This window comes from Dendrobium catenatum, unplaced genomic scaffold (genome assembly GCF_001605985.2).
Source record: "Dendrobium catenatum unplaced genomic scaffold, ASM160598v2 fragScaff_scaffold_390, whole genome shotgun sequence".
Lineage (NCBI taxonomy): Eukaryota > Viridiplantae > Streptophyta > Magnoliopsida > Asparagales > Orchidaceae > Dendrobium > Dendrobium catenatum.
The window spans coordinates 8,342,255-8,357,157 of NW_021318852.1; the positions used below are offsets into that span (position 1 = coordinate 8,342,255).

The 14,903-nt window shown below is 38.9% G+C and overlaps 1 protein-coding gene across 1 annotated transcript; it reads left to right on the top strand.

The window, feature by feature from the left end:
* The first annotated feature begins 3,514 nt into the window (after positions 1-3,514).
* Positions 3,515-10,240, top strand: LOC110095789 (E3 ubiquitin-protein ligase RGLG2-like). The gene is made up of 9 exons (XM_020821466.2): positions 3,515-3,972; positions 6,234-6,343; positions 6,435-6,466; positions 6,686-6,777; positions 7,720-7,825; positions 8,109-8,236; positions 8,317-8,503; positions 9,689-9,745; positions 9,842-10,240. Exons 1-9 carry the CDS (start codon positions 3,515-3,517, stop codon positions 9,920-9,922), a joined length of 1,251 nt encoding a protein of 416 aa, XP_020677125.1. The 3' UTR covers positions 9,923-10,240.
* The last annotated feature ends 4,663 nt before the right edge of the window (positions 10,241-14,903 follow it).

Sequence of the window (14,903 nt, forward strand, 5' to 3'; positions counted from 1 at the left end):
ATTTTTGATATTTTCCATTTTTTAACAGACTCAAAAATTACAAGACTAACAGAAAGACTCAACCTCAACTTAGACTCACAAATAAACGCTTTGACAAACTTGACAAACTTAGACTTGACAATTAAAACAAATTTGACAAACCACAAACCTAGGACTTCCTAACTTGCTCTGATACCAAAATGTGTAATAAAAAAATATAGGGAGCCTATATTTTTTGATCACAAAAAGAAAGCAGGACTTCTAAATTAAAGAAGACACAAAATACCTCAAAAGGAAGAGGTAACTTAATTAAGACTAAGGAATGGAAATTAAAACTACAAACGATGATTTCAATAACTTAAACTCTTATAAACGACTCCAAATAAAATAAAACGACACTCTAAAGTTGCTGCACTTGGAAGAAAGATACAGGTGGAGTGGCACTTGCGGAGAGATGAAAAAGGTTAGAAGCCAGAGAAGAAAGGTTGGAAAGTGCCCGCAGGATTTCCGGAGGGGATGAGAAAGAAGGGTGGAAAGAGCCCGCAGGATTTCCAAAGCAAACCCGCAGGTTAAAGCTTCCAAAAATAACTTATCATTCAACTTACTTTCAAACATAAACAATCCCCCATATATATAGGTATGAATGGGGATACAAAGAGACACATTACATTAACTAACACAAGAACCTAAACATCACAATATTAAAACACTTAAAAATAAATCCCAAGCCAAGAAACCAAAGAGGTAGCCGCGGGAGCCAAGGAGGCCAAGTGGGAACCAAGGGGGCACGGCCACGGAAAGAGCACAAGCACGGGAAACCAGCAGCCGGTCGGAATCCAAGGGGGCAAATGCAATGAAACCATGGAGGAAACCAAGGAGTCATGCATGGGAATACAAAACACCTAACTTGGAATTCCAAAAGTCCTTTTTGGAATCCCAAGAGACATCATAAAAGAAGACTTTAAAATCCTAAATAACATTTAATAAAAAGTAAGATAATAAATGAACTAAAATGTTAGCTAATAATGAGCTAATCCTTAGTTCAATAAATGAACTAAAGTCCAGCTCATAAATGAGCTAAAATTTCAGCTCAAATAGTAGACTCAAGGGAAGCCAAAATTCGTATTATTTTGGACATGAGTTGACCCCCCCTTTGTCTACATCATATTTTGAAATATTTTAGTTGTACAAGTAATTGCCCTTTGAATGCACAACATGTCATTTGAGAGCTTATACACGCCTTATGTCCGCTAATACGAGTGCTGTGGATCCGGTGGCGATATTATTGAGATGTCATGAGGCATCTCATCATTTTGATGTTGACTCCCCTTTTTTCATTCACCGGGGAGGGTTCTTCTGGACTTTGAAATCAGTGACTGCTGCCTTGAAAGGAACTCTTTTCAGGATCATCAATGTAGTAGACTTGTTATTTTCGGTGTTTGTGGACACCTGAATTATTTTCTTGTTAAGTATTGGATTAAGAAGAGACTTTGGAACACCAGGAAGTTTAGCTCTATTTTGTTCAAGCATCCCTTCCATTCTGCCAAGAGGTGTCCTTTTTCGTACATCGAATTACCCTTGTACCCGACATACTTGAAGATCTTAATCACCATTGTCGTAGGTGATATCCATACTTGTGTCCACAGTGGTTCGTTGTACTTACGATACACTCACTGTTGTTATCTACAAGCGGCTCGTATTCATTTGCAGGGACTCGTTATATCCACTATGACCTCTTGGAAGTGTTCGCAGAAGAGCCATTGTTGCCAACATCATACCCACCTTTCACCAATCTCAGGTGGTTTGTTGATCGCATTTATTTGTAAGGACGGATCCTCCACTTTTGATCTCCAACGTCGCCTTCTTCAATCAACAGGCGTTGTTGCTAGTGTTGGTGTAGTCTCCCTACATATGTTTGTAGGATAACTACCATATTTGTGATACATTTGCATTATCACTTCTCAATACATTGGGATGATGTGTTTTCTCGAAGTTAGGTCACTGTTGATTGGAATTTGGTGACATTGATTATGTGTAGATTACATCAATCGTCATCATCCGTAGGCATCGCATTGTATTCATCACCCACCAGCTTCTCTTGTTTGCAGAAAGTTTGATGTTGTTTGCAATCAAATGACGATTAGATTCGTACGAAGACCTTTTGCTACGAGTCCCTTGTTTGCATGTGAATAATTCCTTTGAAATATTGTCCACCACAACTCTTTCGTTTGTGTATTGATGCTCAACACTTGATCCAAATTAGAATTTATTGATTCTTGTTGAGGTTAGATCCAGTTTGGTCTGCAAATTCAAATCTGAATTTTGTAAGTTTCATTCGAGTTCATATCTGCTATACTTGATCCGGATCAAGTCCTAGTATTCAAGCTCACAGATTCTTGTATTCAACCCGGTTTGAGTTCAAAGTGCATGTTCAAGTACTTGTTCAGGGTCTTCTGAAGCCCTTGTAAGTTCAATTATATGCTCAAATTGATTTGAATTCAGCTCCAATTTGATTTCATTTCATTTGGGTTTGAGCTTTATAAATCATTTAGGTTTTGTTCAGGTCCTCTGCTTGTGTTCAATCAAGTTCAGAAGTCGACAAGTTATTGTTCATTGGAGTCCATCTTTTGTTCTTTTGAGTTCAAAACAGGTCCAAGTAGAGTCGTGTATTCACTCGAAATTTCGGCAGCCTCCCGGCATCTCCCTCGTTCAGGGGAAAATCCGAGAGGCTGGGCCATCCCACCATGCTACTCGAGCGTGTATGGTAGGTGTCAGGGGACATCGGGCCGTACATTTTTCATTCCACCACGCTACTAGAGCGTGTATGGGGCCTTCAACAGTATCCGTAGGCGAGCACAAGTGAATCTCCCCACCACGCTACAAGAGCGTGTATAGGGCTTACCCACTTCGTCGTATGCGTCACACCGGGCTCCCTCCTACCGTGTTACGAGAGCGCGTATAGGTGGTTCCCCGGCCCGCTGCAAACGTCGAAAATGGGATTTTAGGCGATTACCCGCCTCATCGTAGGCACCTCACTGGGTTTCCTCCCACCGTGCTACGAGAGCGCGTATAGAGGGTTTGCCGGTCCGTTGCATACGACGAGAACGAGAATCTGAGTTTTAGATGATTACCCGCCTCGTTGCTGGCGTCGCACCGAGTTTCCTCCCACCGTGCTACGAGAGCGCGTATAGAAAATAATTAAACAATTAGTTAAAATTAACTATAATTAACTATTTAATTATAATTAGTTATGCCTAATTATAATCAATAATAATTAATAATTAAATATAATTAAAAATAACTAATAATATTTAATTATAATTAATTATAATTAATATAATTAATAACTAACTATAATAAAAATAATTATTAAATTAATTATAATTAATATTAGTTAATTAAGAATATTAAAACAAGTAATTCCTCCCTCTCCCCTCTCTCTGATTTGGCGGATACACGGGATTTGGCCGAGCAAGCGCGTGACAAGGGAGAAAGTTACCTTCACTCCCGAAGCTCACGTTGTTGCTTCCGATCAATGCCGAGACTTCCGACCCAACTGGGTGGTCAAGTCGTCGAAGGAGTGAGGTCGAACAGCAGCGAGGGAGGCAGCGAGCTCCCGTTATTCCGTCCGATCAAAAATGTCGTAGCTTCCGATCCCGACGGGAAGGGAAGTCGGAGAAGGAACGAAGTTGCACAGCAAGGAGCCGAAGAAGCGATCATGAGGGAGAAAGTCTCCTCCACAGCAAGCAACTCCCGTTCTTACTTCCGATTGAAATGTCGTAACGTCCGATCCGACTGGAAGGGCAAGTCATCGAAGCTCCAAAGCCAGTGTGCTCTTGCGGTTGTTTCCGATCCAAGGTGTCGTCACTTCCGATCGACTATAAGGGAACGTCGTCGTCAGAGCGTGGTCGAGCGAGAGAATGGGAGCGGGGATCAGAGAGCGAAAGAGATTGGGGCGGAAGAGCCAGGGAGCCGAGCTCTCTCGTTTATTCTGTATTTAACGCGATAGAGAGAGGGACATCTGGTCGTGCGAGGTCGTGGGAGAAGGGACGTCGACGTGCCAACGACATGCGAAGGTATGGCGCCGAACAGGTACACGATTTGATTTCTTTTTTATTATTTATTTATTTTTTGTTTATCAGGTCAACAATACAGTTAATCCTCAATTCGAGAGGAGGATCAATCTCTCCCAATTCTCTAGACGCCGCTTGAGCCAAAAAACCTAAACCTAAGAGATCTCAAATTTCAACCAAATTCAAGATGCCCGAACTCTAGGAAAGCAAACTATTTGATGCATACAAATCAAAAGAAAATCCCTAAACAATCCCTACATTCAAATTTCCCTCCTAACTCCCTTAAAAATGCTTCCTAACCAGCTCATGCACGCCCGAGTGTGTGTTCGACGTTTACATGAGGCGGATATTTTCGCCTATGTTCGCGTAAGCCGGTCCCGTCTGATCGACTGGACCGTTCTAACAGTCTCCCTTGCAGCCTGCTTGCACACATTGCTTGCGTCGCTTTGTTTGCAACTTCTCCCTCGCACAATTCAGTCTCCAGGGCATATAGCGGGAAGATGAGCGAGCATGTAACAAGTAATTTTACCTAAATGCCCAGAAAGATGCGAAGCTCTCCAGCTTTTTCCGTTAATTTAAATGGCAAATTTAACCCATGAACCAAATTGCACAATTTTTAATAGTCGAGAGACTAAATTGGGGCAATATGAAACTCTGAGACTAATTTGAGCATTTATCAATAGTCAGGGGACTATTTCGAGCTTTTACTCCAATAATATTATTAGGTTGACTTGAAAAGGACTATTGTAATGTAGGAGAGTATTTTTTATTTCTTTTGGCATGTAAAAGTCAAAATCCTTGGGAAGGCCCAATATCTTGTGTTGCTTTCTCTGATGTCTTGCACAGAGGATACTCTTTATGTTATTATTAAAAGTTTTGTAAGACTTGATTAACAGGATAATACTAATTTTTAATTTCCTCGGAAGAGAGGTAATGTACAAGAAGCCCTCTGAAAATCGTGAAGAATGGTACTAACAGCTAATAGCTGTTACCTCATAAAGCTGATCGATACCTGATTAAAAAACAATCTGATAGAATTTGATCACCCACCAATTGCCTTTTGAAGAAATAAGTTGACATCTCTCTCTCTCTCTCTCTCTCTCTCTCTCTCTCTCTCTCTCTCTCTCTCTGTGTGTTTTTATCTCTGTGTGCGATATATATATATATATATTTATTTATTTATTTATATGTGTGTATGTGTGTATAAAATACACATATGCCTACACACATTGAATTTATTTTGACATGCTCTGCCCAAAACATTGTGACTTAGGCTTCGTTTGGGACGGCTTTTTTATTATACAAACGAAGCCTTAGTCTCCCACCTTGACATTTATGACATCAAAGACAGTACACACTACAAATGACATCACTGCTGGAGGACTCGTTAATGGTATGAGTATTCCCTCGCAAGGGTCCTCATGGCTGCCTGCAGGATAGCCACTAACTTAAGAGGAGGTTGCGTAGCTGTCCTTGTTGCTGAACTTGGTGGAAGAGAGAGTGGAATGATGTATCTGTAGATAAGAAATTTTCCGTACATACTGCAAAAATATAATGAATTACATCTTTCACATAATATTCACAACCATTATTCCTTCTCCCATATCTTCCAAGGAGACAGGACTGCATGAAAAAGGAAAAAAAAAAATGAAAAAAGCCATCATGGTGGCTTCATTACCATCCTTCCCGTTGTCTACATTTTAACAATGAAGCACTAATACCCCACTGTAAACTGAATGCTTTGTCAGCTGAACCTGACTTTAGTTATTATGGCTTCGTTTGGGACGACTTTCTAATTATTTTTTAAAGCAGCTTTCTTGTAAAAAAATTTAATTTTTATACTAAAAAGCTACTTTAAGAAGCATTAAGAAAGTTGTGTCAAACGAAGCCTATGTCTATGACATTGATTAAGAATGACCATTTTGTCCCTTATCGCACACCGTGTTTCTAACAAGGATTCAAAAGCTTAATGGGCATGGAACCAAATCTGGAGAAAAGAACATGGAGTAGGTGCTTAATGAAAAATGAGAACAGAAAAAAAAGGGTGGGAAGGAAAGTAGTTGTAGAAAAGGCATTGCTGTTTTTCCCCTCTATTATTGTTCCATTGGTAATTGTGTTGCATTGTATTAAGCCATACTCAAGCTCCATAATTTATGACTGGTAATGCTAAATGTGATGCAGGCTTATGAAGTGCTATCACAAAACAGTATATGATGAACAATTACACTTCAAGGACTCGAGTATTGTGATGAATTTGAATATGAGCAGTATTAATACCCTTCATTTTATTGGTATCTATACGTAATGCCAAATAATTTGAATAAGATAACGGTACCCAATATTCTTTTCGTAGCTTATTTGGACAAGTTTCTGCATTTGTAGGCTCTGTTGGGTATGGTTCAAGTGTTCTGCTTGTTGGTCTCAACCTCTAACACTACTACAGTACTACCTAAATATATCCGTCTCTGATTTGTATAAATAAACAAGAAGAATATTGAAAAATAAGCATAATTATTTGTTTTCGTGCTTTTTTTGTTCACTCTTTCTTTTTCTAAGTTATGAATTTTTTGTATGTCGTTCATATTTTCTTTGCTTGTATTTTTCTATTTTTGTCTTCCATAATATTGATGTGATTGTTGGCCAAGGTCACAAGAAGCGTTGATACTGAGTTCGGCCAGTTCAGCTCCCAGGAAAGGAAAACTGTTGATTCGATTGTTAAAGCAAGGTGAGTTTCTCCATCATTTGCTAATCTTTGTTTATGTGCATTTTTCTTGGGGGTGTCAATTTTTGAGACAACCCGAAACCCATTTGTGAAGCAGGTCGGATCCGGGTTCGAATTTCTAACCTATTTGAAAAATGGGTTGGGTTCAGGTTGACTTGACAACCCGCGGGTCAACCCGGTTTGACCTGGAAATTTGATCTGTCGGGTCATGCCAGCGCTATGTCGCTGTCGAGTCCGTCAGGCCGTCGCGTCTAGCAGCGTCGCCCAGCTGCCGTCGCGTCAGGCCGTCATGGCACTGTGCAGGCCGCTCAAACGCTCCGCCACTTCGCCTCGCTAGTCACCTAGCCGCAGTGGCGTAGCCTTGCAGACCGCTCCTTCGCTTGACCTCGACCGTGCTACTTAGCTCGACCGCGCTAGGGTTCGACCCAACGCAGCTACACAGGCTGTTCCGCATCGACTAGTCGACCTCGCCAAGTCGCCCAGCAGCCACGCCGGCCAGGCTTTACGCTGCTACGCCTGTGTGAGTTGCGACTCAGCGATTGCTCCCGCGAGTTCTCGGGTCGAGTTGGGTCAACCCGGTTACTCGCACAGGTCGGGGCCGGGTTAAAAATCCTGACCCGTTTAGCTAAACGGGTCCGGTTTGGGTCAACCCGTTTATGCCCGAGTCAACTCGTGTTGGACCCGAACCCGTCCCGTTAACCCAAATTGACACCCCTATTTTTCCTCATGCATTCTGTTCATTTTGCATCATATATTTTAGTTAAAAGATGAACAAAACAATTATTTAGGTGCCTCTGTAAACTAATTTAGTTGATTCCATCCAATCAAAAACTTTACCTGAGGTCATATTAGCTGAGAATTAGCATTCATCACTCATCAATACTCTTATAATATCATTTAGCAACACATTTTTTTATACATATATCCTTATTCTTTGCACTGTAGTGATTTCCCTTTATCTATCATCCTGGTTGGAGTTGGAGATGGGCCTTGGGACATGATGAAAGAGTTTGATGACAATATTCCGGCAAGATCTTTTGATAATTTCCAGGCAAGTACTTCATTTGAAAAAAAACAAGGATTAAAGCATTTCTTATTAAAAGTTGTATCACTTTTTTTATACTTCCCAACAACAACAACAACAACAACAACATTAAGCCTTTATCCCACTACGTGGGGTCGGCTACATGAATCCTTTTTCTCCATTGTGTCCTATTAAAAGCCAAATTCTCGTTTAAATCTAATAAAGAAAGGTCATTCCTAATATTTTCTAACCAAGTCTTTTTTTATACTTCCCAAAAGAAAAAAAAAATTTCTTGACGCATTTTTTACAGTTTGTGAATTTCACTGAAATCATGTCAAAGAACATAGATCAGACCAGAAAAGATACGGAGTTTGCTCTTGCTGCTCTGATGGAAATTCCTTCGCAATACAATGCAACATTGGATCATGGGATATCGGGGTTTGAAATAGTTACTTTAAAAAATAATTTTGCATAGTCCTCGTAAGTGGTTTGTGATTCACATTTGCATGTTTGTGCAGTCGCAGGAGCGGTAAATCTCCAGAAATGGTCGCTCTTCCTCCACCTATAGGAGCTTTCAGTGTATCATCCACTGGGTACAAAAATTTTCATTCGACCGCTTTCCAACGAAGTGAGCCATTCCTTCCCTCATATGAGCCTCGACCAAGCACACCCCCACCTGCTCAGGTTTCCTCATTTGATGATAAGGTATGTAGCGTTAACGACTTAATGTGTTCCATTTGAAACATCCAAGACATTATAGATATTAGAGAAATGCTTTGACTATGTTGCACCGATACACCTATTTATGACGGCGTGTTGTATCGGATACGTGTCGGACACGATACATGTACGATACGGCACCGATACGCATCTGATATGTCAAAGCCGTATCCAATTAAAATACTATTTAATTTCAAAAGGACATGCATATTCGGATACGCGCGTCCGTTGAAAGACGAAAAAATCCAAAAAAAAAAGATGCGTCATATTTACTTCCGCGGCTGCGGGCGAGGTTATCTCATTTTCAAACCCGCGAGCCATTTACATTGATGTTAGTTTACTAGAAAATATGATATTAGGGCATCAATTATTTTGCACTTGTAATGCTATGATTTTTTATTCATGTATTAAAACGGAGGCCTTCCGATGACCCGGTTAGGAGAGTAGAGGTGTTAGATTTGACTTATATTAAGAAAGGTAGAGACATACCTAAAAAGACTTGGTTAGAAAATATTAGGAATGACCTTTCTTTATTAGATTTAAACGAGAATATGACTTTTAATAGGACAATGGAGAAAAAGGATCATATAGCCGACCCCACGTAGTGGGATAAAGGCTTGATGTTGTTGTTGTATTAAAAAAATCATGTTATTGTGGTTTGTATGTCTTCTTAAATGTAAAAAAAAAAAAGTTTTAATTAGTGTAATAATGCCACCAAATCATGCAACAACATAATTAGTGGAATCATGCCACAAAATTCTTATTAGGCAATAAGTTTTAACTCTTCCCTTGACTCAATGCTTGCTTTTATTTTGATATTATAAGCTACAGGGCTACAAATGATGTTGCTTTTTTTTTTTTTTGTCATTTCAAATATTATGCTTTGATTGCTTTCTTAAGTTTTATGTATGATTTATAAATTATAATGATGTGTCCGCGCCGTACCTGAATCCTGTATTTTTAAGAATTGACGTGTCCCGTGTCCGTATCGTGTCATATCCGTGTCACCGTGTCCGTATCAGTGCAACATAGTGCTTAGATAATGAAAAATGGCCCAAACAGCATCTTATGAACCTGGGAATGTTTAGGTACAGGAGTTGATCAGCCGGTGTGACATTTTGGTTATAGAACTAGTTTAGAATCAGTTTCATTTCATTGTTTCTTGGGCAGGTGTGTCCAATATGCCTAACAAACCCCAAGGATATGGCGTTCGGCTGTGGGCATCAGGTGAAAAGCCATCAGCGCTCTATCTGCTTTATCTACTTTTGCTGTTCTTTATTCTGAAGATTAATGGTGCCATCTCTGCTCTATCTTCCTTTGTAGACATGCTGTGATTGTGGACCGAATCTTCAAACATGTCCGATTTGCCGATGTGAGATTCATACGAGAATAAAGCTCTTTTAGCACCAGAAATCCTGTTGAAGACAGACCATTTGTAGATTTCCAGAGAAATGTATTATATTATTATATTTATGTGTTTGCTTTTTTTTTATCTGCAAAAAACTCAGAATTGGAAGAGTCGGTCTTTTGTTATCTTCCTCATCAAATTGCTGGCATGGAACATTGTAACATATAAGATGCACGGATTAATTGTTTGGTTCTTTAGTCAATAAATTGCTCCAATGGAGATCTCAGCTTGAAAAACAATATGCCAAAGAAAATAGATGGCGAAGAATATAATTTTAATTTATGTATTTGTATATTTTGTTCCATTGTGAAAAACAGGTCTACTTCATCACAGTTCCCTTACATATATCCTGCATAAGCTCTATTGAAATTATAGGCATGCAGGTGAGTGCTGAATAGACAAAGAATAGCATTTCTCATTTCAGTGGGAGAAATGCTCGACAAGCTGAACAGGATTAGCTCAGCAATGGTGAAAAGTTTTTTAAACTTGAGAAAATCACATTTTATTTAATATCTACTTGTACAAATGTTGAGAATGAAATCAGAAGTAGGATATTGGGAGTCTATCTTGAGCAGAATTTTTTTCTTAGCAGGTTTGATGAATGAATCTCTCACCGCTATTTTTGAAATCTAGACACTTTCTCTTTTCTCTCTCATTCTCTCTCCTTTGTTCCTTCTATGGCAATAGAATGTTGGGGAAATAGGATTTAGAAAATAATTTTAGTACATTAAAAAATAATATATCTCATTTTTGATATATTGATGTGGCACTCCTTTGGCGTTGTTATGCATAGCACCGCTACGCTCCATTCGCTAAATTATACTAAATAGAAAGGGTTGCGCTGTAGCATTCCTAAAAGGCTTTCATCACTCGACTTTAGCTAGTATTTTTTAATTTAACCTTAGCTTCTTTTATGTTCCATTTGAAACATCCGGAGACATGATAGATATTAGAGAAATGCTTAGACTATGTTGCAGCCGATCACTATTTATGACGGCATGCTGTATCGGATAACGTGTGGACACGATACATGTACGATACCGGCGCACACGTAGGTCGGATATAGTACAAAACCGTATCCAATTAAAATACTATTTTAATATCAAAAGGAATAGCATATTCGGATACACGTGTTCGTTGAAAGACGAAAACCAAAAAGTGCGTCATATTTACTTCCGCGGCTGCGGCGAGGTTATCTCATTTTCAAACCCGCGAGCCATTTAACATTGATAGTATAGACTATATAATATGATATAGGCATCAATTATTTTGCACTTGTAATTGCTTTGATTTTTTATTCATGTTTAAACAACAGGCCTTCCGATGACCCCGTTAAGGAGAGTAGAGGTGTTTAGATTTGACTTAATATTAATAGAAAGGTAGAGACAAACCTAAAAAGACTTGTTTAAAAGTTAGAAAATATTAGGAAATGACTTTCTTTATTAGATTAAACACAGAATATGGACTTTTAATAGGACCACAATGGAGACAAGGATTCATATAGCCGACCCCACGTAGTGGGATAAAGGCTTGTAGTTGTTGTTCGTATTAAAAAAATCATGTTATTGTGGTTTGTATGTCTTCTTAAATGTAAAAGAAAAAAAAGGTTTTAATTAGTGAATATGCCACCAAATCAATGCAACAACATAATTAGTGGATTCATGCCACAAAATTCTTATTAGGCAATAAGTTTTAACTCTTCCCTTGACTCAATGCTTGCTTTTATTTTGATATTATAAGCTACAGGGCTACAAATGATGTTGCTTTTATTTTTTTTTGTCATTTCAAATATTATGCTTTGATTGCTTTCTTAATTTTTGTATGATTTATAAATTATAATGCGTGTCTGTGCCGTACCCGAATCCTGTAATTTTTAAGAATTGACGTGTCCCGTGTCCGTATCGTGTCATATCCATCCAGATACGTGACTATGTGTCTTAGATATATGAAAAATGGCCAAACAGCATTCTTATGAACCTGGGAATGTTTAGGTACAGGAGTTGATTCAGCCGGTGTGACATTTTGGTTAATAGAACTAGTTTAGAATCAATTTCATATCCTTGTTTCTTGGGCAGGTGTGTCCAGTATGCCTAACAAACCCCAAGGATATGGCGTTCGGCTGTGGGCATCAGGTGAAAAGCCATCAGCGCTCTATCTGCTTTTCTACTTTTGCTGTTCTTATTCTGAAGATTAATGGTGCCATCTCTGCTCTATCTTTCCTTTGTAGACATGCTTGTGATTGTGGACCGAATCTTCAAAACATGTCCAGATTTGCCGATGTGAGATTCATACGAGAATAAAGCTCTTTTAGCACCAGAAATTCCTGTTGAAGACGGACCATTTGTAGATTTCCAGAGAAATGTATTTATATTATTATATTTATGTGTTTTGCTTTTTTTTTTATCTGCAAAAAACTCAGAATTGGAAGAGTCGGGTCTTTTGTTATCTTCCTCATCAAATTGCTGCATGGAACATTGTAACATATAAGATGCACGGATTAATTGTTTGGTTTTAGTATTTATAAGCTCCAATGGAGATCTCAGCTTGAAAAACAATATGCCAAAGAAAATAGATGGCGAAGAATCGAATTGTAATTTATTTATTTGTATTTTGTTCCATTGTGAAAAAGAGGTCTACATGCATCCCAGTTCCTTACGTTATCCTGCACAAGCTCTCTATTATATTTTGTTCCTTCTCCAGTAGTAGAATATTGGGGGAATACGATATAATAGAATTCTTTTAATATATGAAAAATAAATATCTCATTTTTGACACAGTGATGCGGCACTCCTTTAGCGTTGTTATGAATTGCACCGCTACGCTCCCTTAGCTAAATTATCCTAAATAGAAAGGTGCGCAGCTAGCGTTCATATCAGGCTTTCATCACTCGACTTTAGCTACTAATATTTAATTTTAACATTAGCCTCTTTATGTCTTTCATATACATTACTCATAAATTGAAATTTTACAAACACTTTATATATATATATATATATATATATATAAACCTTTTTACTAGGTTTGAATCAAGTTGATTTGTTTATGTAGCTTGATAATGCCAAGTAGGAGTGGGTGAGTTTGTGAGTCATGATCCTCCTGCATTGAACAGTAGCTCTCAAGATATCGAAAAAGACAAAAAAGTCCAGTGATGGGACATAGGGGAAAGTGGATTAATTATTCTTCGGGCCTATCTCCCTCTAGGTCCTCAATGGAAGGTTGACAATAAAGGCACAACATTAAGAAAAGGGAAAAAAAAATATTTTTAGGGTTGCGACATGCTTCAAGGATAGAAGTAGAAACACATGTCTCAAGCGACTTGGTATTCCGCACATTGATCTCCTCCTTCCTAGGTCGTCTGACTCCACCAGAACTGACTCATGTTTAATTGGTCAATATAGGTGCACAAAAGGCCTCTGATCCCTCTGGTTTGATTGTAGAAGAGAGTGCATGTCTTGCACTCTTTCTTGTCTTGCCCCCACATGAGAGGCAACTTTCGGCTCTTTCCAAACACATGCAAGAGAAGGTCTTGGTCGACTCTAAACGTTACATGCATGTGGTGCCCTCCCTCTCGATCTCTCCTCGGTCTGGGACACACAAATATATCATAAGGACAAATATTTCTTAGAATTTTGACAATGAAGGTCAGTAGAAGGGGCGGTATTCTTCAGAATTATGGCAATGATAATCTATATTCTTAATAATTATAGTAATGAAGGATGGTGGTGGGAATATGTAGCATCGGAATTTTGGTAATGAATGCCAGTGGTGGGAATATATTTTCTTCATAATTCCAACAATAAAGGCTAATTGTGGGAACATGTATTCCTTAGAATTCCTATAATGAAGGTTGATGGAAGGAATAATATTCCTCAGAATTTTGATAATGAAGGTCGATGATAGGAACATGTATTCATCATAATTCCAATAATGAAGGTCGATGGTGTGAACTTGTGGCGATATGCATGCTAGTAAGATTTGATGTAGATGTGGAGGACACCAGAAATTTTGGGGAGAAATGAAAACTATCCAGACACACTATATCTCGTCATGTGTAGTCGTATGGTCTCTCGTCCAGACATAAGCTCTTGTTTGGCTCCTCTCGGTTCCCCTCCAGATGCACGCGAGAGGCGGCTAATGCAAGCAACAAGCTTCAAGGATGTACGATTTCACTTGGTTTTGGCAACACGCCTCTCTCATCCTATTCAATCTCATGCACACAAGAGGGGTTCACGAGATGTTCTTCTTTCTAGATCGGATGCAGAAACCGTGGGATGAAGCACTCTCCCTCCTCTCAGTTGGATGTACGCATGAACGAATAAGCCGGAACTCACTCCCTTTCATTTTTGAAGGGAAGGTCCGGCCTTCTGCATGGCCTTCCCTTCATAAAGTTCGACAGTTAAAAAAATGCAAAATTCCGGCCATGACGATGAAAACTCGGATACCATGTTAAATCCAGAGAATTGGAGAGGGAAAAAGCTTAATTTTATTAGACAAAACTATTCATATTTATAGATCTATACTTGAAATCTTAATAAAGAAACAGATAATTACATAATCATGTATAATTTCCTTAATATAATCCTTCCTAAATTAGCCACCCAAATATGGAAGGAGATCAACGTGATTGAGGTAAGCCTCCCATGGATTCCTATCTGGCTGTGGGATCAAGTGTTAAGGGACGACTTGGATTTAACAGAGATTGGTATGATCCAAGTTTCGCCTCCCACGATTCCCATCTTAGTCGTGGGATCAAGTGTTAGTGACGGCTAGGCTTCAATAAATTCCCATTCTGGCTGTGGGATAAAGTATCAAGGGATGGCTGAGGATGGCTGAGATTTTAGCACATCCAAATGGAGACAATCAACACCCTTTAAGAGGAAGATTGAAGTTTTCCTTTAAGTATTGCAAATCTAATGTGTCACTCATAACTCTGCTTGTGTATGATGATTTAGTATTCATGATAGAGAAAATGCTGGA